Source organism: Callospermophilus lateralis, chromosome 14 (assembly GCF_048772815.1).
Source record: "Callospermophilus lateralis isolate mCalLat2 chromosome 14, mCalLat2.hap1, whole genome shotgun sequence".
NCBI lineage: Eukaryota > Metazoa > Chordata > Mammalia > Rodentia > Sciuridae > Callospermophilus > Callospermophilus lateralis.
In genome coordinates, this window is record NC_135318.1 from 18,220,307 (window position 1) to 18,247,809 (window position 27,503).

The 27,503-nt window shown below is 33.6% G+C and overlaps 1 protein-coding gene across 5 annotated transcripts in view; it reads left to right on the forward strand.

The window, feature by feature from the left end:
- Ncoa1 (nuclear receptor coactivator 1) overlaps window positions 1–27,503 on the forward strand; it is a 232,400-nt gene that overhangs the window by 114,232 nt on the left and 90,665 nt on the right. For 4 of the 5 annotated variants that reach the window (XM_076834033.2, XM_076834034.2, XM_076834035.1 and 1 more), the window contains exons 3-4: window positions 22,261–22,366; window positions 26,037–26,203. In XM_076834033.2, coding sequence (XP_076690148.1) covers window positions 22,278–22,366; window positions 26,037–26,203 — 256 coding nt within the window. In that variant the 5' untranslated portion in view covers window positions 22,261–22,277. Of the gene's footprint in view, window positions 1–22,260; window positions 22,367–26,036; window positions 26,204–27,503 lie in introns of those variants that run through there. The other variant, XM_076834037.2, reaches the window with a different exon arrangement.

Genomic DNA, 27,503 nt, shown 5'->3' on the forward strand with positions numbered 1-27,503 from the left:
CATTTAAACACTTGTATTGAAATATTCTAGAAAATTACAGTAGTGGCACTTTGTTCCTCTTTTTTCCTGAGTTTTCCTTTTCTCCCTTAACATATATCTAGTGGCTTGAAAAAAATTTTGTTTTCCATTTGAACATTTTAACTGTGGCACTCAGTGTTTAATTGAATATGAGTATTTTCTAGAGATTCAAATTTTTGTTTTTTTGTGCCTCTGTGTGTTCAGGCAACTTTCTAAGCAGTTTATATTCCCTGTATTCAGTTCGTTACTGATCTCTGTTCCTGTATCCTGTGTTAGGAATTAGTATATAGCTTTGTCTCATTTCTCCAAACCTAATATTTGACCTTCCTGTTATCCTGAGTGTCAAGTTCTATTCATAGGGTAATAGGTGCATGATACTATTGGTACTGGTAGTCTCCATGTGGTTGTTTTTTGTTTGTTTGTTTTTGTTTTTAAATATTTTTTAGTTGTAGATGAACACACAGTGTCTTTATTTATTTTTATGTGGTTCTAAGGATCAAATCCCGTGGCTCACACATGCAAGCAAGTGCTTTACCACTCAGCTACAGTCCCAGCCCCCGATGTGGTTTTAACACAATAATATGTGAGTGGAAAATGTTCTGTCACTCCCAGGAAATCAGTCTGCATCAACCTCCATATTGAACAAAATGTATGATGAACATAGGAGAGGGAGAGCACTACAGCAGTTTGACCTTTTAGTGCACATTGTCACCACCTGCTAGTTACATAATCATCAATATACAGAAATTTGACCTTAAAAAGAATTTATTGTCATCGATTGGGAAGCTACAGTTGTAACCACATGGTAAAAGCTACTGATCCTCCCACACACCATGGTTTCTCAGCCTCAACACTGGACATTTTGAGTAGGATAACTGTTGTAGGAGATGTTCTGTGCATTATACATTAGTCAGCTGCATCTCTGACCTCTACCCATGAGACATCAGTAGCACCTTGCACCTTAAGATGTGACAACCAACAGTGTCTCCAGATATTACCAAATGTTCTCTGAGGGGCCATATAGCACCTATTTAAAAACTCCTGCTCTATACTCATGTGTCTTTTCACTTTAGATTATATGATGAAGACAGATTCCCAGAGGATGTTGTACATTTTAATTGTTTTGGTAATTACAGAAAGCTGTACTAATATACATTCCAAACAGTGATGTGGAACATTGCATATTCCCTAGACCTTTACCAATGATTGATTCTGTCAGTCTTTTTAATCTTTTGCCAATCTGATAGATAGAAATTACCTTGCCTTAATTTTAATTAATTCAGTAGATATTAATTAGGTTGATATATTTTCATTTTTATTGTCCATTTGCATATTCTCTTTTATGTATTGTTTATTTTTACTCTTTGACATTTTAAGGTGGGATTTTGAATATTAATATAGTCATTTGTAGGATTGTAGGATTGTTTTTCATTATAGGAATATTTCATTGTTACATGGTCAGAATTACACCTTTTTTTCATGATTCCTTGCTTTATGCTCTCTTCTTTCTTAGTAGGTTGAACTTTTTGAGATCTCATATGTAAGATATTCATTAATTTTATAATTAAATCAAATGTAGAACATTGGTATTTCACCAAGGAAAGAGAGTGTGCATGTTCATGTGTATTAGTATATCATGTGTGTGGGCACAGAAATCCAAAGGGATGAAGACTGAGCTGAATGTCTACCTTTACCAGATATATCCATTTTTATCAGGCATTGCAAGAATATTGAGGAGCCAAGGACAAACAGTAGGGTGTAGTTCCTTGGAATACATCTGAAAATTCAAAGAGAAAATTGACTTTAATTTGGAAGAATGTTTACCTAAAATCTCTGTAACCAGATTCTATAAGGTTATACAAATGAAAATGGCAGAAAATGGTTAAAAGGAGTTAGAGGTAAAAACTCAGAAAAGTGAGTTACTAAGGGTATGAGCATACCGTTATAGACTTCACAGAAGAGTCTCATGTGGCATGGAGGAACCCAGGAATAGATGGGTAAGAGAGCCCAGCTTATATGGATTACATATTCAACTTTCTTTTTCCTTTTTATCAGGGGATTCATCTTCTCAGTGTTCCTGGGTATTATCTTATTTTTTTTTTTTTTTTCTGTGCTCCAGATCTCTTAACTTTATCTTTGAAAGGATCTTTTCTGTCTTCCTTGACAGCAAAGAAAGAGGTATCTGTCTAGAGCAAAAATTCTCATAGTATGATGTATAGAACCTTTTTTAGTTTGCTTAGGCTGCCATAGCAGAGCACCACAGACTAGGAAGCTTAAACAATAAACATTAATTTTCTTACAGGTCTAGAAGTCAAAAATCCTCTTCTTATATGGACATCACTCTTATTGGATTTGGGCCCCACACTTATGACTTCGCTTAATGTTTGTTATTTCCTCAAGGGTCCTGTCTCCAAATACTGATGCTCCTTGGTTTCTGATGGGGTTACATCCCAATAAACCCATGGCAAATAAATGCATTTTTTATTTAATATAGAACACCTAACCTACCAAACATCACAGCCTAGCTTAAACATGTTCTGAACACTTACATTAGCCTACAATTAGGCCTATTTTTTTTAATGAAGTGTCAAATATCTCACATACTCTCTGCACGTACAGATGAGTATTTTGTAGACATGATAGGATGCAAAAACACACAATATCCAAAAAATGCTGGCAACACACTGCACTATGGAGTTATTTCCCCTTGTATGATTACATGGCTGCCTGGGAGCAACAGTTCACTCAGCAAGTATTATACCACATATTGCTAGTTCTGGAAAAGATCAAAATTTGAAGTACAGTGTATTCTGAATGTGTATACTTTTGTATTGTCCTAAAGTCAAAAAATCATAACTTGAACCATCATAATTTGGGAATTTGGGACTAGAGCTTCACTATATGAATTTGGGAGCAACATTATTCAGAGGGTCACAAAGACCTTTTGTGAGGTCCAGAATATCAAAATTGCTTTATTAAAAATACTGTGATGTTATATGCCTTTTGCAATGCATAGACATTGCACTGATAGTGCAAAAGTAATGGAGGTACCCAATGGTATTCTTGGTTATTGTCTTCTTTAATACTATGGAGTAAAGAAAAACAAAAAGAATTTTAAGAGGCTATTAAATATTCTAAAAATGCATCAGTTTTAACAATACAATAAATATTGATAACCCATGTAAATTAAGCCTTTTCAGATAATCAGTAATTTTTAAAAGCATAAAGGGATTCTGTGTGTGTATGTTGGCAGCCCTAGGGATCAAACCAAGGGCCTTGCATATGCTAGGTGAGCACTCTGCCACCGAGCCATGTCCCTAGCCCTCAAGGGACTCTTTTTTTTTTTTAATAAATATGTATTTGTTTTGTTTTGTTTTAGATATAAATGGACACAGTATCTTTATTTTTATTTTTTATGTGGTGCTGAGGATCAATCCCAGTCTCTCATGTGTACCAGGCGAGCATTCTACCACTGAGCCTCAGCCCCAGCCCCAGCCCCAGCCCCAGCCCAAGGGATTCTTTTAATTAAAAAAAAAAAAAATGTAGTTATAGATGGACAGAATGCCTTTATTTTATTTTTTAATTTTTATGTGGTGCCAAGGATTGAACCCAGTGCCTCACACATGCCAGACAAGTGCTCTGCCACAGAGCTAATAAAGCCCCAACCCTAAAATGATTCTTAAACCAAAAAAAAAAAAAAAAAAAAAAAAAAAATCACTAACTATTGATTTAGGGGAAAGAAGAGACTGTTGGGTAAATTTTTATATTTCCTATTCTTGATTGATAAAGCAAGTAGTTTTTTTAAAATTTTTAATAATTAGAAAAACCTATTTTTTGAAAGTAGACAAGTTTCTCTGCTTTAATAAAAAGGTTTCAAATTTATGCACCTTCAATTCTCAATTGATTTTATGCATCTCTCCTCCCCCATCCCTTTGGTCTTTAATTCAAAGGAGAGGGCTGGTTTTCTTGATCAAATACTTCTAGATGTTTTATTGATGGATGATAGGTTCCTAACATAAGGAAGTTACTGCTAACCAAGGAAAAAACATTTTTAGAGGCTGGGACATAACTCAGTGGTAGAGAGTTTGACCAGCATGTGTGAAATAGAGCAGGGGTTGGCAAACTTTTTCAGTAAAGGATCAAGTGGTAAAAATAGTAGGCATTCAGTTCCCAAAACCAAAGGCCAAATATTCTGTCTGGTATTCGGATGCTAACTCACAATAAGGGTTGTGGAAGGAGGGAATAGAAGTACTTTGGATTAGACAAAGGGGAATGAAGGGAAGGGAGGGGGAATGGGAATAGGAAAGACAGTAGAATGAATCGGACATTATTTTCCTATATGCATATATGAATACATGACCATTGTAATTCCATATCATATACAACCAGAAGAATGGGAAGTTATACTCTATATGTATAATGTCAAAATATATTCTATTATCATGTATAACCAATAAGAACAAATTAAGAAAATTACCACACACACAAAAAATAGTAGGCATTGCCAGCCATGCTCAACTCCTCTGGTATCATGCAAAAGCAGCCATAGATGATAAACAAAGGCACATAATTGTATTCTAACAAAACTTGATTTATGGATATTAAAGTTGCATTTCATATAGTTTTCTTGTAGCATGAAACACTGTTTTGATTTTTTTTCGATCATGTAAAAATCATTGTTAGCTCATAAGGCCACACAAAAACAGGTGGTGGATCCTATTTAGATTGGGAATGAACTAAGCCATACTAAGCCCCTGGTATAGAAAATTAGGAAGCTGGCAGTGGGGGATGAATACTGTTTATGGCTAAAGACTTAAGGGTGTCTGTTGTGTTACTTTCAGACAGGGTTGAAGGAAAAGTAAAATTCTGATAATGGACATTCTAACTGGAGAGTTATAAATTTTGTTTATCTTTTCAAGGAGCTAATTTTTGATTTATCAGTTTTCTGTATTGCTTTACTCTTCATTGATTTGTGCTTTTAGATTGTTATCTTCCTTTTAGTTTAACTGTACTTTTGTTTCTAGCTTCTTAAGATGGAAACTTGGAAAACCTGTTTTTTCCTAAAACAAGCATTTTAATTTTATCTGCCCTGTATCCACTTCTTTCACAGTGTTCCGCAAACTTTGCAGGCTTTCTTATTTTTTATTATCATTTTATTGAAATTTTTTCAGATTCTTCTTTTTTCTTCATGAATTATCAAGAAGTAAGTTAATTTTAAACATTTGGAATTGGGATTTTTTTCTAAATGTCTTATTGTTACTGCTGTTTAACTTCAGTTGTATTCAGCACATCTGGGATGAGTTTAATCCTTTTAAATTGGATTCATCCACATATAATCTTTCTTGGTGAACGTACCACCACATGCACTTGAAAAAAATTGTACTATAGTCATGGACATAGTCATAGAACAAGATGTTTGATAATATTGTTCAGTTCTCCTAAGTCATTAGTGATTTTTGTTTCTGAGGGATCTAGTTCTATGAATTGCTGAGATAAACTTATATAGTCTCCAACTATAATGCTGTATTTATTTTTCTCCATTTAATTTGGTTACTTTTTTCTCATGTATACTTAAGGTCTGTGATTACAGGATGTGTTAGTAGAAGACCCTGAATGTTAGGTAGCAGGAGTGTGGATTTTATGTAAAGCTATAGGAAAGTATGTTTGAATGATGACTAGGGGTGTGACATTATGAAGGCAGACCAGGAACAGGAATCAGACACACTGCTGAAGTGCTTTAAACTTGCAGTTCAAGATTGGTGAAAGAGTATTAGAATTATGATGCATTTTTATTACACATGCACTATGAAATAATTTCTGAAATAATTTTGGAATTAATATTTTATTTTAGGGTTGGATTTTGGCTCAGGGAACAATCCCCAGCACAGCCCCCAGCCCATAAAAAAAGATTTTATATGTGGCGTCAGTTCAAGTGTTATTCTTACCTATCAACTCCTCTTAATCATGCAATCTAATTTAGCTCTCCTACTCATTCTCTATCTAAAATTACACAATTTTGTTTTCCTGAAGGGGACAAAAATGTTTAAGGATGGTAGGGACTTTGTCTTATTCATTACTATATCCCCAGTATTTGATACAGTGCCTACCACATATTGAGTTCTTAAATATTTGAGGATTGAGTAACACTACCTGTTGCAAAAAATGATAAATACCAAGTAAAAGAAATAAAAATAATATGTTTTATCATTTGATTTAAAAGTACCTCCCTAGTGTTTGCCATCTGTGTTTTGAATTCATAGGACCAGACCTTTGTTTATCATTTCTCTTCCCATCATTGGGAGACTCTGCATGTCACCATATAGAAAATAATAACTAAGTGAGGCCATAAATTAACACATCTTATCACATGATCATAATTTTGCATTTTAAAAAGTTTAATTACTCATTAAAACCTCTAAGCACATACACTGGTCACTACTCTATTTTAAAAGATAATTTGTAATTTTGAAATATAAAATGAAATAGATATAGCCAGTGTTGGTGGTATACACCTATATTTCTAGGCTGAGGCAAGAGGATTGAGGCCAGCACTGGCAACTTAGAATGTCTGAAAATAAAAAATAAAAAGGGATGGGATATACCTTGATGGTGGAGTGCCCCCTTTTAATCCCTAGTACCCCTCCCACCAAAAAAGTTACAAATAATTTAAAATTTACTTTAGTGAGTATTCTGTGCTTCTCTTAAGAGGTACAGAAAGGTCCTTCTATATAAATCAGGTAAGGCAAGTAAGATTTCCCATCAATAAATGCGGTAGAGTAGATAGAACCTACATATAGCAAATAATGATAGTACATTCATCTGATAAAGTATATGTTAGTACCTAAAATCATGTAATCTTTTCTTTGTTTTAGCTTTTAAAGGAGTTCCATCTTCTAACAAAAATAACCTAAAATGGGAAAAATGCTATTGAACATCCTGCTATAGTGTTTTGGAGATTAGAACAGCATGGTTTTGATAGTTCTAAACAGCTGCTATCTAGTTTTAATAGAGTTGTTCTTCAGAAAAAAATGAAATACTTGAAATTTAGATAGTAGGTTTAATTCTTAGCTCTCGAGTATGGACTGTTTAACACTCCATGTTTTCTTTTACCTTGTGGGGAAAACTAAAAGATTATATTGCACAGTGATGCTACAGAAATGGTCTTCCTCCAGGTTTTAACTAACTTGTTTCAGTTTTCCTTCTTCCTTTTGTTTTTATCTCAAAATTTATGCCTACTCCCTTTTATTAATAACTTAGTATATCCCCCTTCACCCCATGCCATTGTTACTACTCTTTAATTTGTATAAAGAGATTTGTACTGTCCTTTGACCACTTTAATGATCCTCATTCTTTTTGAACTTTTAACGATAGCATTGTCAAATTTCAGCAAATTCATTAATTCAACAAATTAATTTTTAAAAATGTATACCTGCTCTGTGCCAGATTAAAAATGTCCACTTGGGAGCTTACAGTTAAGTAAGGAAAATAGGCAGTAAATACATAATCACCCAATAAATATGTACATAGTGAATAATGAAGAAAAGGGAGAAAGTCCTATGAAAGTGTAGTAGAGAACTAATTTAGATTACTGGGGTAAGAGAGGCACAATTGGTAGGAATTGCATTGAATGATTGGTAAGAAATCGATAAGTGAAGGTATGAGAGAATATTTACAACAAAGAATATATTATAGCAAAGGCCTTGAAAGGAGGGGGGAAAGATTGGGGAACTGGAGGAACCGAGGAAAGACCCAGTGTGGCTAAATCATAGTATACTTTAGGGATAATGTCTTTGTAGTGAATTTTGAATTTTATCATAAGTGAGATAAAATCCCCATAGAAGGGGTATAAGCAGAAGTAGGATATCAGATTTATGTGCCCATGAATTATTTATTTTATTTATTTAGGAAATAGATGCACTTGGTGTTTGAAGATATAGGTGTGAGAGTAGAAAGGATTTCAAGGTGGCAGCAATTAAGTGGGTGCTTTTTTGGATGTGGAAGAGTAGAGGAAAAGGGGAATGGAAAATGAGAGAGATTCATTTGAAACATAATAAAAAGGCATATTCATGCAGGTGTGGAGCTTAAATAGGGTATAAAAATAGTAGGAATAGTCTCTCGAGAATAATTTATCTCCAAAATAAATGTATTTATAGGGCTGGGGATGTAGCTCAGTAGTGGGAGTGCTTGTCTAGCATGCATGATGCCCTGGCTTCTGTTCCCAGCACTGCAAAAACTAAAAATAAAATAAAACAAATGTGCTTTTATTCCATCCAGAATTAATAATATTGAAATTCATTAGTCTGGACTTTTCACTGTTAATTTCTTTTAAATGTCATGGTGAATGCAAGAATCATTAGTGTTTTAGTTTTAATAGTTGATACACAGGCTAGTAAATAGACAATATTAGCTGTAAGCTCACAACCTATCTTTTTAGAAAATATTTATTTATTTATTATGGTCCTGGCATTTGAACCCAGGGATGCTTTGCCACTGAGCTACATAACCAGCCCTTTTAATTTTTTATTTTGAGAGAGGGTTTTGCAGTGAGGCTGGCCTTGAACTTACAGTCCTCCTTCCTCAACCTGTTTAGTCACTGGAATTTACAAGGTTGTGCCACCATGTCTGACCCTCCACCCTCACCCCAGTACTAGGGATCAAACCCAGGATCTTGTGCATGCTAGGTAAGAACTCTGCCATTGAGATACATCCCCAACCTCCTTGCACCCTGTCTTTCCTAAAAAAAAAAAAAAAAAAAAAAAAAAATTAGGTACATCAAAGTATTCTGAATAGGTTTCTTACTGTACTTTTTTTTACTTTATCTTTAAAACTGAGAATTTAAGCATTCGTATCTCCCTAGAAGAAGGATGAGAATTAAAAACAAACAAAATGTGTGAAGGTACATAAAATCTCCTAAATATGTGCTACCTGAAACAGGAGGATATAATGGATAATTAAAGTGATACTCAAGTCATGCAAAATTTAAGGGAAAATGTGATGGCTTCCATCATTTATTAAAAAAGTGGCCGCCAAGTACAAGAAAAATTAAACTTAATTGATTGAAGTTTATTAATCAGATACTTCCACAGTGTTCACCATGTGACAGATACTGTTTTAAGTCACTTAAAAATATTGTTTATTTTCTTAACATTACTTTTTTTAAAATATTTTTTTTAGTTGTAGATGGACACAATACCTGTATTTTATTTATATGTGGTGCTGAGGATTGAACCCAGTGCCTCACACATGCCAGGCAAGTGCTCTACCACTGAGCCACAACCCCAGCCCTCATCATCATATATCTTATTGCACATGTCAAGTTTGTCTGGGGTTGAGATTTTTTGTATTACTAGTTCATTGGTAGAATTCTTACTACTTTCTAAAAGGTATCCAGATTTTATTTCTCAGCCAGATTTCCCTTGGATCTTATTCTTTGGCCACAGAACAACAGTTTTCATATTTTTCAAACATAACAAAATCATGTTCTTCTAAAATCACTCATGGATTTGCCCATTTTTTTTTTTTTAAAGCACTGAAAAAAAATTGTATCAAGAATTTTTTTTTGAGCTGGGGATGTAGCTTAGTGTAGAGGTCTTGCCCAGCATGGGTGAATCCCCACTGCTGGGGGTGGGAGGGAAGTATGAAGAATTAGGTTTTTTTTTTTTTTTTTTTTTTTAAGATTCTTTTAGTTTTTCATCTCTTTTAACATAAATGTCATGCTGAATGCAAGAATCATTAGTATTGGAATATAGGAAAACAGTTCTCTGATACACTTCAGTGAAATTGTGAAACAATTATTTTGGTGAGTAATTTGACAAATGGCAGATATATTGAAGAGTATAAATATTATAACACAGAAATTTCACTTATGTATATTACCATGAGAAATTCTGTACTTGTATATATAAAGATATGAACAAGAGCATTCATTGAAACATTGTGTTTGTAATAATAAAAATTTACAACCTAAATTTAAGAATGACTAAGATATGCTATATTCACATACACATGTGAACAGAATACAGCACATACCCCCACATATCTCAGCATCTCTCTCTCTCTCTCTCTCTCTCTCTCTAAAATGCATGAAATCAGCAAAATTCAGATATGTGTGGTATATATATAAGTATGTATATACACACATATATATTTTATATAAAATACATATTTTTTCAAATACAAATATTTTTAAATAAATTATTAATGTGTATTATTTACAAATTAGATATGTTTAAAAATGATATAAAAAGTTGACATACATCACATATGATTACCTCTCAGGGAAAGGGGGGAGGAACAGGGTGGGGCTGTGTGTTTATAGAGACTTTAGCTTTTCCAGTGAAGATTTATTTTTTAAAAACAATATAAATATATAAAAATGTTTAGGTTAGTTCTGGAGAGTTGATCCATAGGTATTTATTTATTCAATTTCTCTTTATATTTTTAAATTCTGGTCCTTCCCCTTTGCCTGATTTCAAAGCCAGAGTGTTCATAAGTTTCCTTTTTACTTTGTGTTTGGTGCTTTGTGGGTGCTCTATCACTTTGCCTCCTCATCTGACTTTTAAGCAAGAATTCAAGTGCTGCATTAGCCAGATAATATGCCAGTTTAGCACTGGAAGCAAATAATGAAGATAGAAAGCAAATATTAGAACTAGGAATTGGAAGTCTCCAGGCAGCCTAGTAACTGTGGAGGTCTGTTAGGGGTTTGTTCCATCTTTACAGGTCTCCTACTCTGAATTTACTGAATAAAAGAGTGAGGAAAAACTTTTAAAATACTGAACTCTAGATAGCACAGGTACTTACATAATAATTGCCATAGAGATATATATTTATAATAATCAGCTTACTGATTTCATTTTTAAAACATCAGATGGTGAGCATTATTCTTTCTCCCTGTCCTATCATATTCTTCCTGTCTTCTTTGATTCTTTGTGTGACCTAACTCTTGGTTTCCATAATTTTTACATCTCCTTGTGTATGGATCATTTTTGAATGTGGATTTGTCTTGTACTTTTCTGCTTTCATGTAGTCCCTAAATGAGTGCTTAGCCCCCCCTACCCCTTTTAGCATGGTTCCCCTGTTCCCCTGAATGTTTATCTGTTAGTGCATCAGCTTGAGCAAGCTGTTATGGAGACTCTGAATCTTAGGAGGAATTCATCTGGCTTCAGTTACTGCTTGGTTTGGAAAAAGTATCCATAAAAACTCTCAGATTTTATACAAAAGACATTATTTGTCAAGGAGTTTACATGCAGGATGAAATACACATATGATTTGGGGGATGTTCTTCCTTGGAAATCAAATAATGTCAGAACCTGGGTTTGCAGATGATGAACAATGCTGTCTTTGCCATAGTTAATTAATAATTTTTACATAGATTTGCCTAGGAAAAATTCAAAGATAAAATAATTCACAGATGAAAGAACATATATAGTGGCAATCAGGAATATTAGCTGCCAAGAAATACCTTAAGGCACTATGTTTATTGCAAATGCAAATAATTTAGGCATAAATGGTAAGAACAGTGCAACTAAATACAGTGTAGGTTGAGCTAACTTGTCAATCCCTTTTTTGACCAATAGGAAGAACAACAAATCCAAGTTTGAGTTTTGGAAGTATAAATATTAAGTGAAGACAAGAAAACACACACACACACACACACACACAAAACCTCAATTTAAGCCTTACATAGTGATGGACCCTTTTTAAACCCAGCTGCTTGGGTGGCTGAAGCAGGAGGATCTCAAGTTTGAGGCCAGCCTGGGAAATTTAGCAAAACCTGTCTCCAAATAAAAATTAAAATATAAAAGGGCTGGGGATGTATCTCAGTGATTGCCCAGCATTCTCGGTTTAATTTAGAGAGACAATAAGAGGTAAGTACTTTGGGGTCCAGGTGATAGTTCATTCAGTTTTCTAACATTAACTAATTCATTGTAGTATGGAATTCTCCACTGGGGAAAATCACTGATTTAGAGAAAACATAGTCTTTATATTAAAAGCAAGAGCCACATTAAAAAATCCATTACAAATGTATTGTGAAACAAAAATAATTTTATACTTAGTGATAGGATAATATATTATATATTTATAAAGCAAATCTTTTTGTTTCTGAGTATGTGAATTAATTTGGGGAAAAATTGACATCTTAACACTGTTCAGTCTCCCCCCACCCAGTGGTAGGCATTAAACCCAGGACCTTGTACGTACTAGACAAGCCCTGTACCAGAGAGGTAAATAAATCCCTGCCCACTATTCAGTCTTCTTCTAAATACTCTGTATTAAATGTATTAAAAACCACTTTTTTTTTTTTTGATCTTCCAGTTTCTTTCAGCAAAGTTTTGTCATTTTCAGTGTACTGGTTCCCTATGTTTCTTGTTAAATTCCTTGGTATTTTATATTTTTGGTGCTATTATAAATTAAATTTAATTAATTTTATTTTCCAATTGTTTACTGCAATTGTATATTACCAATAGGTTTTTCATATTTATTTTGTGAATTCACCTTGCCAAATTTACTTGTTCTATTCACCTTGCCAATTTACTTATTAATTCTAATAATTGTTTTTCGTATTCCTTAAAATTCTATATAAAAATCATTTTTTAAATGAATAAAGGCAATTTTACTTCTTCCTTTACAAAGTTCCTTTTATTTCCTTTTCTTGCCTTACCATACTGATTAGGACCTCCGATACATTTAATACAGTGATGAGTAGATGTGGTGAGAGTGAATATTCTTATCATGTTCTCAGTAGTAGGAGAACTTGTGATATTTCAACATTAAATAAAACATTAGCTATAGGTTTTTCATCGATCACCCTTATCAAATTGAAAAAATTACTTTGAATTCTTAGCTTACTGGAAGTTTTATCATGAGTGGGTGCTAAATTTTGTCAGGTGCTTCTTCTATGTCAATTGATATATACAACAAAATGGGTGGATCTCAAGGACATTGAGTAAAAGAAATCAATCTGAAAACATTCTATACTGTATGACTCAATTTATGTAACATTCTTAAAGTGACAAAGTTACAAAAATAAAGAACAGATAAGTGGTTGCCAGGGATTGAAGAAATTGGGAGGAAGAATGTGATTATAGTCGGGTACAGTGGTGCACTCCTATAATCCTAGTGGCTTGGGAGGCTGAGACAAGAGGATCATGAGTTCAAAGCCAGCCTCAGCAATGGTGAGGCACTAAACAACTCTGAGACCCTGTGTCTAAATAAAATCCAAAATAGAGCTGGGGCTATAGCTCAGTGGTTGAGTACTCCAGAGTTAAATCCCCAGTACCCACCCCACCCCCCAAAAAAGATGTGATTGTAAACATCAAGAGGAAATTTCTATGGTGACTGAACAGTTCTGGATCTTGACTGTGGTATAGTTATAGTCATGTGTTGCTTAACAGCAGGGATATATTCCAAGAATTGCATCATTAGGTGATTGTGTCCTTTTGTGAATGTTATAGAGTGTACATGCACAAACTAAGATGGGTATGATACCTCTAAGTGATATCATGGTACCACCACCATATATGTAGCCCATCATGGACCAAATGTTGTCATATGGCACATGACTGTATATGAATCTGTACATGTGTTAAAATGTCATATAATTATAAACAAAGACATACAAAAAGTGAATGCATGAAAAAACTGACAAAATTGAGATTAAGGTCTGCAGTAATCTTGTCAGTCAACTTCCAGCTTTCCTTTAGCCCTGATCTATGCTGATCTATGCTAATGCGTAAAGCCAATTAGACCATGATGTTTTCCCAAACATTTCTAACTATAGGTCACTTACGCTATGCAAACATGTCTATCCTACCATGTCTTATTTCAGCAGTATGAAGGCAGTAGTAACAAAGAATTTGAGAGAAACAAAATAAGAAAAGGTCACAAGTACATATGCAGACCTATTAATATACATTTCACTAAAGGATATGATAATATAATATATATTGAGCATTTACTTTGTGTTTTGTATATATTAATTAACCTATTCCTCACAACTGCCCTATGAAGTATTATCTCCATTTCAACAGTTTCATGTTACTAATAAATAAACTCTAATCTGATGATGAGGACAATTCTACCACATAGGGTTTACCATGTAACAATTGTTATTCTAAATACTTATCATATATTAATTCATTTAGTCATAAACTCTACTAACTTATTTACTTACAAAATATGACATAGTTGTCATTAAAATCCAATTTAGAGATGAGGAATGTGAGCCACAGAAAGGTTGCTAAATCTGTCCAACATCCTATATGGCAAAGGCAGAAATCAATCTTAGGTAATCTGGTTCCACAATTTGTGCTTTAAGTTATGTAACTGAACCACAGTCACATATCTAATAGATTAAGAAGCTATAATACAGTCTCTCTCTCTCTCTCTCTCTCTCTCTCTCTCTCTCTCTCCCTCCCTCCCTCCCTCCCCTTTTTTTTTTTTTTTTTTTTGCTTTTGGCTCTTTATCCATATACTTTTTCAACAGATCCAGTAGGAATCTTTCAAAAAATTGGACATTCCATATCTTAAAACATTGGGTGATATTTAGAAGGTTCTCAAACATAAATAGAGAATCTTTTCAATGTTTACTTAAAAATCATGTGTAAATAAATAAAGTATACCCTTAATCCCAATTTATCTTTTAAGATACATTATAATATAAACCAATTATTCCCTATGTGATTTTCTTTAAGATATTAATGCACTGTTTCATCAAAAGCAAAAATTCTGCCTTTATAAATGTTAATTTTTTTCTCCCAAGTTTATAAACTTATAATTCTTGAGTTCTAAAGTTTTACATTTGGGTTATAGTATATGTGTGTGTGAGTGTGTGTGTGTGCGCGCGCGCGTGTGGTTTCCTTTCAATAATACCAAAAAATAAACTTTTATATTTATTTTTTTCTAAATGTAAAAAATAATATAAGGTGGGACTAAGGTTGTGGTTCACTGGTAGAGCGCACGCCTTGTGCGTGTGAGGTGCTGGGTTCGATCCTCAGCACCACATATGAATAAATAAAAAATAAAAGGTATAATGTCCACCACCAACAACAAAAAAAGAATAATATAAGGTCTGTGGGGATAGCTCAGTGGTAGAGTGCTTGCCTAGCATACAGGAAGCCCTGAGTTTGATCCCTAGCACCTCCAAGAAAAAAAGAAATAACAGTTGATGCAAAGAAAGAATACATTGTTTTTAATCTGTAGAATAAGTTTTAAGTGGTAAACAAATAAACTAAGTACATTATTTCAAACATTACATATTTTTAAACATTGATAATGTCTTTAATATTAGCAAAGAAATTTCAAGAGACTTTACACAGGATTTTCTTTTACCACAGCACTTTAAGATTTTATAATATTAATAAGATTAAAAGATTTTATAAAATTAATAAGATTAAATGGATATTTTTATTTTTAGGAACTCATTGCTTTAAATCCATTTCTATACCTTTACTTTTTTAACTTTTTATTTTATTTTACTTCTTATTGTTAGGGATTAACCCAGGGACTTGCACATAAACTTATGCCTATCAATAAGCTCTACCCTGCCTGTGTGTTTTTTATACTTGGCTTAATGATTAAGATGTTGGCAGACCATTTGTGGCAGAGGCTTCTGGGGGAAGGAGCTCTTCTCTGGGTCAAAGTTAACCACCATCTGAAATTTGGTTTCTGGCTTTGTGGATTTAGAGAGGATTTTGTTTCCAGGTTTTTAAGGAAATCTCCTAAGTCATTAGATTCAAAATATCTAAGTTTCAACAAAAATTAGGATACACATGAAGAAACAAAATATGACCCATATACAGAAAAAAAAAAAAAATAGCAATCAGTAGAAACTGTCCTTGAGGAAGGTGACACATGTAAGTAAGAAAAAAGTAGTTAAGTTGGATTCCATCAAAATTTAAAACCTTTTTCTCATCAAAGGACACTATAAAGAAAGTAAAAAGACAGTTCACAGAATGGGAGAAAATATTTTTAAGGCATATATCTGATAGTGGTCTGTTAACCCAAATATAAAGAGTGTTTATGACTCAACAATAAAAAAATATAACCTAATTCAGAAACATAGAATACAATAACAAGAAAACGTGTAACCCAGCTTAACAGATGGGCAAAGGAGCTGAATAGACATTTTCTCCAAAACATTAATGGCCAACAGGTATATGAAAAGGTGCTCAACATCACTAATCATCGAGAAAATGCAAATCAAAACCACTATGAGATATCACCTCATGCCTGATAGGATTGCTGGTATCAAAAAGACTAGATAACAGCTCTTGGTGAGGGTAAGGGGAAAAGGGAACCCTTGTACACTGTTGATAGTAATATATATTGGTGCTATTATTATGGGAATACTGTAAAGGTGGGGTTGCAAAAAAATTAAAATTACCTTGTAACCCAGCAATTCTCCTTCTAGGTATATACCCAAAGGAAATGAAATTACCACCTCATAAAGATATCTGCACTCCCATGTTCACTGCAGTATTAGTCACAGTAACCAAGATTTGCAAACAATCTAGGTGTCTGTTAGTAGATAGTTGGATAAAGAAACTCGTATTTAGATGATGAAATATTATTCAGCCCTAAAAAGAAGGAGATGCTGCCATTTTCCACAACCTGGATGGTCCTGGAGTTCATGCTAAGTGAAATAAGTCAGACACAGAAAGAAAAATATGGCATGATCTTGTTTATATGTAGAATCTGAAAAAAATTTAAAAAGTGACAAATACAAATAAAATAAAATAGTGATTACTAAGGGAAGTGTCAAGGAAAGGGGAGATATAGGCCAAAGGTGGCCAGATATGTAAGATAAGAAGTCTAAAGATCTAATATGCAACATGAAGAAACTGGCAAATTATAAGGTATTGTTTACTAAATGACTAGGTGGTAATTGCTGTTGCCACAGTGGGAAAAAAATGGGTAATTATGTAATATAATTGATATGTTAATTTGCTTCACTGTAGTCATCTTTTTACTATGTGTTATCTTTTAATATCATGTTGGATATCTTAAATATATAGAATAAACTTTATTAAAAAAAAAACTCTAAATACCTGAATTGACATTTCTCCAAATACAATATACAAATGTCCAATAAGTGCATGAAAAGATGCTCAGTTTTATTTAGCAATTAAAGACATGTAAATCAACACCATGAGACACTATTTCACACCCTCTAGGGTGGCTATAATTTTTTTTTAAATGAAGAGGGAAATAACTATTTTTGTCAAGGTTGTGGAAAATTGAAACCCTCTTGTATTGGTGAGAATTTAAGGTAGTACAGCCTCTATGGAAAACAGTTTGACAGTTCCTCAAAAAATTAGAGTTGCATATGAATTATAACCTAATATACCCAAGAGAATTGAAAACTATTCATACAAAAACTTATGTATAAATGTCCATATTCACATTATTGATAATACCCCCAAAATAGAAACAACCTAAATTCCCATCAGCTGGTGAACAGATAAACAAAATATGGTCTCTGCAAACAATGGAAAGTTATTCAACCACAAAAAGAATGATGAACATCCTAAATTCCCCATCCTGCCTTACTACATGAGAATGATTTTAGTCATCATTGAAATTTTTTCTAAAGAATCCTAAGTATCTTTGTAGAAACTATGTAGTACAGGAGCTTTCTATTTTTTATTTTATTTTATTTTTATTTATATATGACAGCGGAATGCATTATAATTTTTTTTTTAGAGAGAGAGAGAGAGAGAATTTTAATATTTATTTATTTTTTAGTTTTCGGCGGACACAACTTCTTTGTTTGTATGTGGTGCTGAGGATCGAACCCGGGCCTCACGCATGCCAGGCGAGCGCGCTACCGCTTGAGCCACATCCCCAGCCCGCATTACAATTCTTATTACACATATAGAGCACAATTTTTCATATCTCTCGTTGTATACATAGCATATTCATACCAATTCGTGTCTTCATACCTGTATTTTGGATAATAATGATCATCACATTCCACCATCATTAATTACACCATGCCCCTCTCTGAGTTTTCTATTTATTATGAGTTATTCATACGTCCCATCAGCATGGGAAGATTGAGCTCTCAATGTGTCTCTTATCATAAGATGATATATTGCCAGACAAGCATTTTAAAGTATATTATTAGGGTTGTTTATTAACTAATTGTTACTGATTTTTTTTTTATAATTTGGCAGTTCTCAGTTAAATCTAAAAGATGAATGACAAATTTCTTATGCAGACCGCCCCCCCCCCAACCCCAGCCCAGTACTGAGAACTGGATCCAGGGCCTTGTGCATGCTAGGAAAGCACTCTACCAATGAGTTGCATCCCAGCCCTTTTTCATTTTTTATTTTGAGAAAGGGTCTTGCTAAGTTGCCCAAGCTGCCCACCATTTGTGACCCTTGTGCCTCAGCTTCCAGAGGAGCTAGAATTACAGGTGTGTGCTACCATGCCCAGCTAGAACATTTTAACTCAACCTAATTAAAAAGCACTGTTCTGTTTCTTCAGCCCCTATCAATTTGGTGTAGCCTGGTACATTTGAACAGAAATAGAGGTATATGCAATTTCTAGTTCCTAAGACTACTCTCTAGAGATTGTATGAGATTGGGTATAATTTTTAAATGAGTAGGTTTTTTTTTTTTAACTTAGAAACCTTACCTCTTTTTAAAAGATTCTATACAAATATAATAGCTCTGACGGTTTTTCTTCATCAGAGGTTTTACATTGACCTATTTATTGTGTTTTGTAGATAAAAAACAGTTAATATTGGAATGAGACCATCAGCATATTGTTGGTGACTCTCCTGGGGCCCTTTGACTATTGATTCTTATTTTGGTAGACTAGCCCATCTGGGTGCTGTTAAATTGTTGTCTGTTCTCTCCTTAGCCCCAGAATCTCAGATAAATTTAGCAGATGTGAAACTCCAGCTAGTAGTCTTAGGGTAGCATAGTGTGGGAATCTTATGTTAGATCAAGATTTATTTTTTTAATCAAAATTATCCAGTCTGTAAGATTGGATTATTTTGATTATATAACTGCAACATGGTTTTGTATTTCTATAATGCTGTAAAATATTACAGGTTGTTTCTCCAAAACGGTAGTCATTTAGGTTTTCAAAATTAGAAGAGATCTTTTCCAATTTCTAGATCAAGAAGGTAGTTTTGTTTTGCTTTTTGTTTTTCTTTATTCTGTTGAAAGTAGGGGATAAAGGATTTCAAGAAAACTCATGCTTCTCAATTACAGGAAAGAATTTGAAAGCCTTTGTAAAAGGTTCTAGAAAATATTTAACCATTAAACTCTTAAATATTCTTTAAACATCTTTTAAAAAGTAGCTGGGCACAGTGGCATGTTCCTGTAATCCCAGCAACTCCAGAGGCTGAGACGGGAGGAGCAAAGCCAGCCTCTGCAAGTTAGTGAGACCCTGTTTCCAAAAGAAGGGAGGAGAGGTGCTGGAGGTATAACCTAGTGGTAGAGCACCCCTGGGTTCAATCCTCAGTATTGAAAAAAAATTTTTTTAAGTATTAGTAAAATAGCTTAATCACTTTTAATCCATCACTTATTTATTGAACTTCTATACATTTTAGGAATTATGTTATTAAATATATAGTGAGATCTAGTAATTGCCTTTGAGTTTATAATCTAGAAGACGGGACAAAGGATTTACAACTTATTTAAGCTTATAAGCACATTGTAATATGAAATATATGTCCAGGAGTTCTATTTTGTTTTGGATTTTTGGACTGGGGATTGAAGCCAGGGGTGCTTTACTACTAAGCTATATTCTCAGTACTTTTTTTCATTTTTTAGTTTGAGATAGGGTCTCACTAAGTGGCCCAGGCTGGTTTTGAGTTTGGGGTCCTTCTGCCTCAGCCTCCCAAATCACTAGGATTACAGGTGTGCCACTTTTCCTGGTCCAGGAGTGATTTTGAAAATAAGTAGAATTCCAGGTGGGATATGACAATTTCATTGTCATATGACAGAAAAGATGGATAGGTAAGGAAACAAAACTGGCATCTGAGCGTGAAGCAGGATCAGCAAACTCTTTCCTTTGAGGTGAAGGCAAAGCTGTGAAGTCATATCTTTCATCTTCCTTATTTATCATTTTCTTCTCTTTTTTATTTCTACCTTTGTTGAAAAGTTTGACATTGATACTTCCTTATGAAAATGCTACATATTAATATTTTATATTATTAAATTTTATAATATTTACATTTTACTCAAATGTGAAAATGAAGTAATTGGCATCTCTGTGATATTTGGTTCATCTTAATTTATGCTTCTATGAGTCTCCACAGGAAAAATGGTTTCTATTTTATTAGTTCCAGTAATAAATCACTTAGTGATTATTCTTATTTTGTGTTTGTGTTTCAGAATGGAAGTTAAAACGATCATTGTCAGGTCTTTTTACATCTTTTCTAAAGTCTTCCATGTTGTAGCCTTCTATTATCCTGCTGACCCCATCCCCTACTCTCCCATTCCCCAATTCTAGCCACACTCACCTCTTTCAAGTTTCTCAAAGGCAGTTGTGTTCTTTGTTAAGGCTCTTTTTCTTTCCCTGCCAGGAGCACCCTTCCTAGATATCCGTCTCATGGCTCTGTCCTTTACCTCCTTCAAATCTTTTTTATATTTTATCTTTTTAGTGAGTCCTTGTGAAAATGGCTAGGATGTAACTCAGTGATGGAGCACCCCTGGGTTCAACCCCCAGTAGCACCCCCCAAAAAGAAGTAATAATGACTATAATTGAAAACAAGATAAAAGGATCTTACATTGATCTTAGAATGAAATAATTTGGTTCCAAACTAGGATCAAAACAGTATCTGAGATTTAAGAAGGAGATGATCTAAAGTCTCTTGTTAAGGAAGAATTGGCAGTATATGGATACTGATTAGAAATGAGGAGTAAAAGAGAAAGAAGAATAAAAACATTATGAGATTGTAATCTTCAGGATTGGACATTTTTACAAACTATACTTTTAACATGGAGAAATTGGAAATGTTCCTTTGGGTTGCACAAAATAATTTCATGATTAAAATTTTAGGAATTATTGGTACACCAAGAAAGATCTTCAGAAAAGAGCTAGAAGTGAGTGAGTTTTAGGAGTACAGAAAAGAATTCCTGAGATATATTAATTAAAGCCAAGTGAGAAATCCTCATAGGTTTCAACATTCTTTTTTTTTTTAAGTTGTCGATGGAACTTTATTTTATTTGTTTATTTTTATGTGGTGCTGAAAATCAAACCCAGTGCCTCACACATGCTAGCAAGTGCTCTATCACTGAGCCACAACCTCAGCCCCAGGTTTCAACATTCTTTATAATAAACGTTCTCAACACGACTGCCAACATACAGTGTTGTAGTTATTTCATAACTTAAAATTTAAGGAAAAGCTACAAGTTTTTCCATTTAACAAGAATTTTCTGTTTTTATGAGGGTGGATGGAGTAAAAGAGAATGGTATGGTGTGTTGTTGGGCACTCATAAAATCCAAAATGTCATGATGATTGTAAGGCCAGAGAAAGCGTGAATTTTATTAGTAATGATACAGAGAGCAGTGGTTGATGAGGGACAAATCAGAAGGGATGTTTAAGCATAGTCACTAACTGGCACAACATGTGAGAGACCTGGCTGGCATGCTGGGGGAATGACTTTGTGTTCTCTGGCATCTATACCAAGATCCTAACATAGACTAAACATTTGATCTTCGTCACCTAACTACATAAACACAAGGTTAGGAGTATGGAATTCAAAGTGGAAATTACATTCAAAATTCAAACCTCATTTATCACTTTAATGTTAATTATATATGTATTATTTATTTTTCTATTAATATAAAAATCTTAAGTAAAGTTGTTTTCAATTCTTTTGCGATGTAGGGTCTAAGTAACAAATACAAAACTGAGTATTATTATTCAGTTTTTACATTTACACATGAAAGTGATTTTTTTTGCTTTGTAAAAAATACTCACTATCTACTTAATTATTCTAAGAATATTTTAATTCTAATTGATCACAGTAATTTTATAAGGGATTCTTAATTTTATTTTATAGATTGTAGGGGGAAAAAAGTAGGAACAACGAGTAGCTGATGGCCCTTGTGGTTTTGTATTGATGCTGATGCCTTTTTGATGTTGTAGTCATCTATTCATTGAGACACTACAAACGCTTAGACATTTGGGCTATGTTTAGAAACACAGGGGCTTCCCCTCCCGTTATGTGTTTGGAAAGGTCATAAGATAGATTTATTACTCTTATCCTTCCTTTTTAGGTGTGAAGTTTTTCAACATGAGTGGCCTTGGAGACAGTTCATCCGACCCTGCTAACCCAGACTCACATAAGAGAAAAGGATCGCCATGTGACACACTGGCATCAAGGTAGGAGCACTCTTCTATTTTTGGCAGAGTGTCTTTATTGTTTTCACTGTCACTTTGGAGCTTCTGTTTTGTCCACTCCAAGCTTCATGGCCTTCTTTGCATCCTATATACTCACTACATTTTCTTCCTCCTACCAGATCTTTGCACATGCTTCCCCCTCCCTTAATTCATTTTGCTTCCTCTTTATTTCCTAGAATTAATACTTATGCATCATTCAGATGCCAGTTTAGTTATTACTTTCTTAAAGAGAGCCTTCTCTCCCCTCATTCATGTGTCTGTTTCACACATGTCGTTTTTTTTTTTTTTTTAATGGCTCTGGTTCATAATTATAGATTGTTTTTTTAACTAGTGATGTGATTATTTCATGAATTGTCTTCTCCCTTAGACTTTAAGCTACTATTTGGTTAAGCACCTTATTTGTTCTTCCCCCCAACCCAATACTGGGGATTGAACCCAAGGGCTATCTGCCACTGAAATATATCCCCTGCCCTTTTTATTTTTATTCTGAAGCAGTATCTCACAAACTTGCCAAGGCTGGCCCTAAACTCAAGATCCTTCTGCCTCAAGTCTCCCGAGTTGCTGGAATTACAGATGTGTGCCACCATACCCAACTAGTACTTACCTGTTCTTGCTTACCATTGTATGCTTAGTTCCTAGCATAATGTGTGGTTTATATATGTGGTAAGGACATGGTAAATATTTGCAAAGTGAATAAATAAATTATATCCTGGGAACTAAGAAATATATTATTATGATATCAGGAATTTAAAATGATTATTTATGGAGTTATTTGTGAGCTAAATATTTTAGCCTTAAAAAAACTAAAAGAAACTTATTGCTAAGGAGTCCTAACAAACACCAGATAAAGAAGGAACTCAATCAGATTAAAAGAGTAGCTTTCCACGTGGGAAGAGTGAGGATTTTATTCCATTCATCTTCTAGAACTAGAGTAAGTTTTCTCAACCTCCACACTATTGACATTTTGAGCCAGATAATTCTTTTTTTTTTTGGGGGGGGGGATGCTAACCTATATATTGTAGGGTACTTAGTAGTGCCTCTGCTTCTACACACTAAATGCAAATAGCAGCTTATTTGTGATAACCAAAAATGTCTGGAAACATTGCCAGATATCCCCTGGATACAGGTTAAGCAAAATCACCCTTAGTTGATAGCCACTTGATCTGGAGCTAACGCTGCAGAGATGTCATTGGTTACATCTTTTTTTCTCCAGGAAGGAAAAGAAAGTGTTTTGTAGAAGAATGCCAGGGCTCAAGGATAATAAAAGAAAGTGACCATTTCTCTTAATCTATTGAGAGAGTTCCTTCAGAAAGACAATACCCTAAGTACTTTTAGCACAAATAAATGTCCAAGTATTAGAAAGAAGGTTAATAGCAAGTTACCATCCGGATGTATATTATCTAATTAATGCTGTTCTTTATGTTTATATATAAAGTCAGTTCTTCATAAAGAGAAACCTAGGAATAATACATTTCTATTGTCTTTTACATTTAATTTTTTATTTGATGAAAAATTTTAAAAATATAAAAGAATAGAGTAAGTATGTTTAGTTACATATAGTTGATAATATTTTGTTGTGTCATTAGTATCTTGTTACTATTTTATCATATTTGTATAATTTTATTTAAATAAAATATTAACAATGAAATTGATTTGTATATAATTCTTCCATTCTATTTACTCATTATATATACATATAGTTATCTGTGAACAATATAGGATGTTTATTAAATTTATATAAGTTGTATAATACTATATATATTTTTCCATAATATACTTTTTTCAGCATGGATCTTGAGATTTAAATATACATAGATTTATTGAGTCTTAGTAACTTTTAATTGGTTTGTATTGCATGAATACATCATATTTGAAAAAAATCCATTTCTCTACAGATAGACATTCCTGAGAGATAAGCAAATTGTTTGTTACAAATGTTTGCTTACAACCAACACTGAGGCAAACATCCTCATACAGACCTCCAATTTTATACATAAGTGTTTCTTTGATTAATTCAGTCTAGTTATACATAGTGTTAGGGTTCATTTTAGCATAATTATATAAGCATGGAACAGAATTTGCTGTCATTTAGTCCTGAGTACTTTCCCCTCTCCCTTCCCCCAACCCTTTTCCTGTTCCCTTTTCTCTACTGATCTTTCTTCTATTTATTTATAGTTTTTTTTAATCAGTGCCTTGTGAATATACATAAAGGTGGGATTCGCTGTGGTATATTCATATGTGTACATAGGAAAATTTGGTCAGATTCATTCTAATGTTTTTCCCTTTTCCCATCCCTTCTCCTTCCACCTCAGTACTTACCTCTCACTCCACTGATCTCTCTTCCATTTCCATGGAATTTACTCTAAGGTAAAATCACATGTCCTCAAAATATTATCAGGTTGCAGAGCTAAAACCTTGTACATATCAAAATGTATGGTCCTTATTTATGCTTTGCTTTCAGTACCATGGTGTGAAGTTTGTCAAAATATCTTGCTTTGGAAATAGTTATTTATTAGTTTGATAGAGTTATTATAAAATTAATTAATAGAGTATTATTAAACAAACTGGGAATAATTCCTCATTAGTGAAAGATTTAAAAGACAAAGAAAACATGATTTGGTATAGTCTTAAAATTTGATTTTGTTTTGGGATATGTACCATTTTGTAGTATTTTGTTTTATGTAGGCAAATAAAATAGGTAGTGGATTTGGTTCTTTTTAACTCACTGTGTTATATAAATACTATTGCTTTTAAAATTTCTTAAATTATGATTAAGTAAATGATATTTTAATTATCTTCAATTATGAGGTTTTTAGCAACTAATCTTTCCCTTTTCTTTTCTACCACATTTATATGCAACTAAATGAATTTAATTGTTGCTTGATTGTTGCAAGTTGTCTGATGACTTCGATAAATAAACCAGTCAAGACTAGAAAACAAAAAAGAATAATAACCTTTCAGTACATTCAGTATAGTTTTTTTGCAAAGCACTGGCTATATGCATGTTATTCTTTGTTCTTATATTTTGCTTTAAGATAAATTTGAGTCTTTTTATTATATTGATGAGAACATATAAGTTGATAACTTTTTTCTATTAGGACAAAGCTGTGTATATTCTCTGTACCATTATCTGTATTTTTTAAAATTTTACTTTGAAATAAATGCCTTTTTCTTTTTGAGCAGGACCAAATAATGGTCTAATTAGAATAAGAATCAAGAATTTATCAGATTTCTAATCATAGTTCATTTGTGCTCTCTAGCATAGTCTGTCCTGCTTAATTTATAACAAAGTTATTTGAAAATTCAGATTTTTCTGTTTCAAGGAGTTATCTAGAATGTGAAGTAGTTCCAAGTGCAACTAGTAAATTTACTATCTAGTTCCTTCTAATATCTAGTAATCATTTGTTATTTACAGATATTCATTGGAGAATACATCTGTTTACAGCTTTTATTTACTTTATTTTCATTCATTTTCTGCACTATGGATTTTGTAATGTCTGTTTTTTAGATGTGAATTTAAATTGCTTTCTAAAATATGGTTTTATATTTTCAATAAAAAGGACTTCTCTAAATATGCAAACATTAAGTACTTGATCAGAGAAAGAAATAACATGATATAAATATATGCTAACTAGTTTTCTTTGTGTTACAGCACTGAAAAGAGGCGCAGGGAGCAAGAAAATAAATATTTAGAAGAATTAGCTGAGTTACTGTCTGCCAACATCAGTGACATTGACAGCTTGAGTGTAAAACCAGACAAATGCAAGATTTTGAAGAAAACAGTCGATCAGATACAGCTAATGAAGAGAATGGAACAAGGTAAAAACAAAAATAGCTGTCCTTTGTTGTTAAGCATTTATAATAAATGCTTCTACTCTCTAATTATTAAGAAACTGCATTGACCTTCATGATTTTTTTAAAGAAATGTTTCTGTTTAGAAGCTATTTATTTTATCGCGTCTGAGTGCTTTCTTGTTATAACAAAGTGGCTTACGAAGTTCACTTGAAAAGTTAGTTGCCTGGGGAGGTTATAGGACCCAGTGCCACAGCAGATTAAGATAGGAGACACAAGTCAAGTGTGTGACCTGAGGCTACAGTGACTCTGTAAAGAACAGTGACTTCATGAAGGGAAAACCAGTCTGCCTGGCAAAAGTGGGTGCAGAGGCGGGGGATAATCTTTGAAAAAACTCTTATTATTCATATTACCCATACTGATTGGAAACCACACACCGTTAAACCCCTGGGTTGCCTACCAGACACAAAGGCAAGAAGACATTCTTTGAAGGAATGTTCCCACACCTAGCCCCATGAAAGTGCCACAGAAAAGTGCTTCTGAGGGTGATTTTAGACTGAAAGTTGTATAAACAAAAAGCAAATAATCAATGGTGAGTAAAGCACAAGTAACAAGCTAGATTAGTAGCAATAGTATGATTAAACTATAGACAAAAAACTTAAGCTGATTAGTTCTGTGATATAAAGATTTAAAGATTTTTAGAAGCTAAAAAACAGTTTAGTGACAACTGATTTAGCAAACAGGAGAAACTGTACTGGAAGCCTACAGACCAGCAGCCTGGCTCACACACTCTAAGCTGATGGTGGTGGAATTCTTCTGGGTACACTGAGCAGTCCAAAGGAAGAGAAATTAGGGGATGGTCCTCAAATGAAAAATTTGCTTCTTACCTTGCCTCCACTCCTCACACAGTTTGTCAGTTGGCATTTTAGAACTTTACCCTTTATTATGAACAAAACCCCGTATATTTTAAGAAATCCTGTAATGTGAAAGAACAAACCAAGCAAACACACAAAAGAAAAGGGGAACTCAGAGGAAGCAGAGAATGCAGGAAGCAGAAGAAATCTTAACAGTTCCTCAGAGGCACAGCAAAGATGTTTTACCCATGAAAAAAGTAACTTTGGGAACTTAGCAAAAGGACATCTGGCCAGGTGCAGTGTAATCAGTGGCTCTGGAGGCTGAGACAGGAGGATCGTGAATTCAAAGCCAGGCGCTAAGTAACCCTGTCTCTAAATAAGATACAAAATGGTGGGGCTGGGGCTATGGCTTAGCAGTAGCACATTTGTCTGGCATACTTGGGGCACTGGGTTCAATTCTCAGAGCCACATAT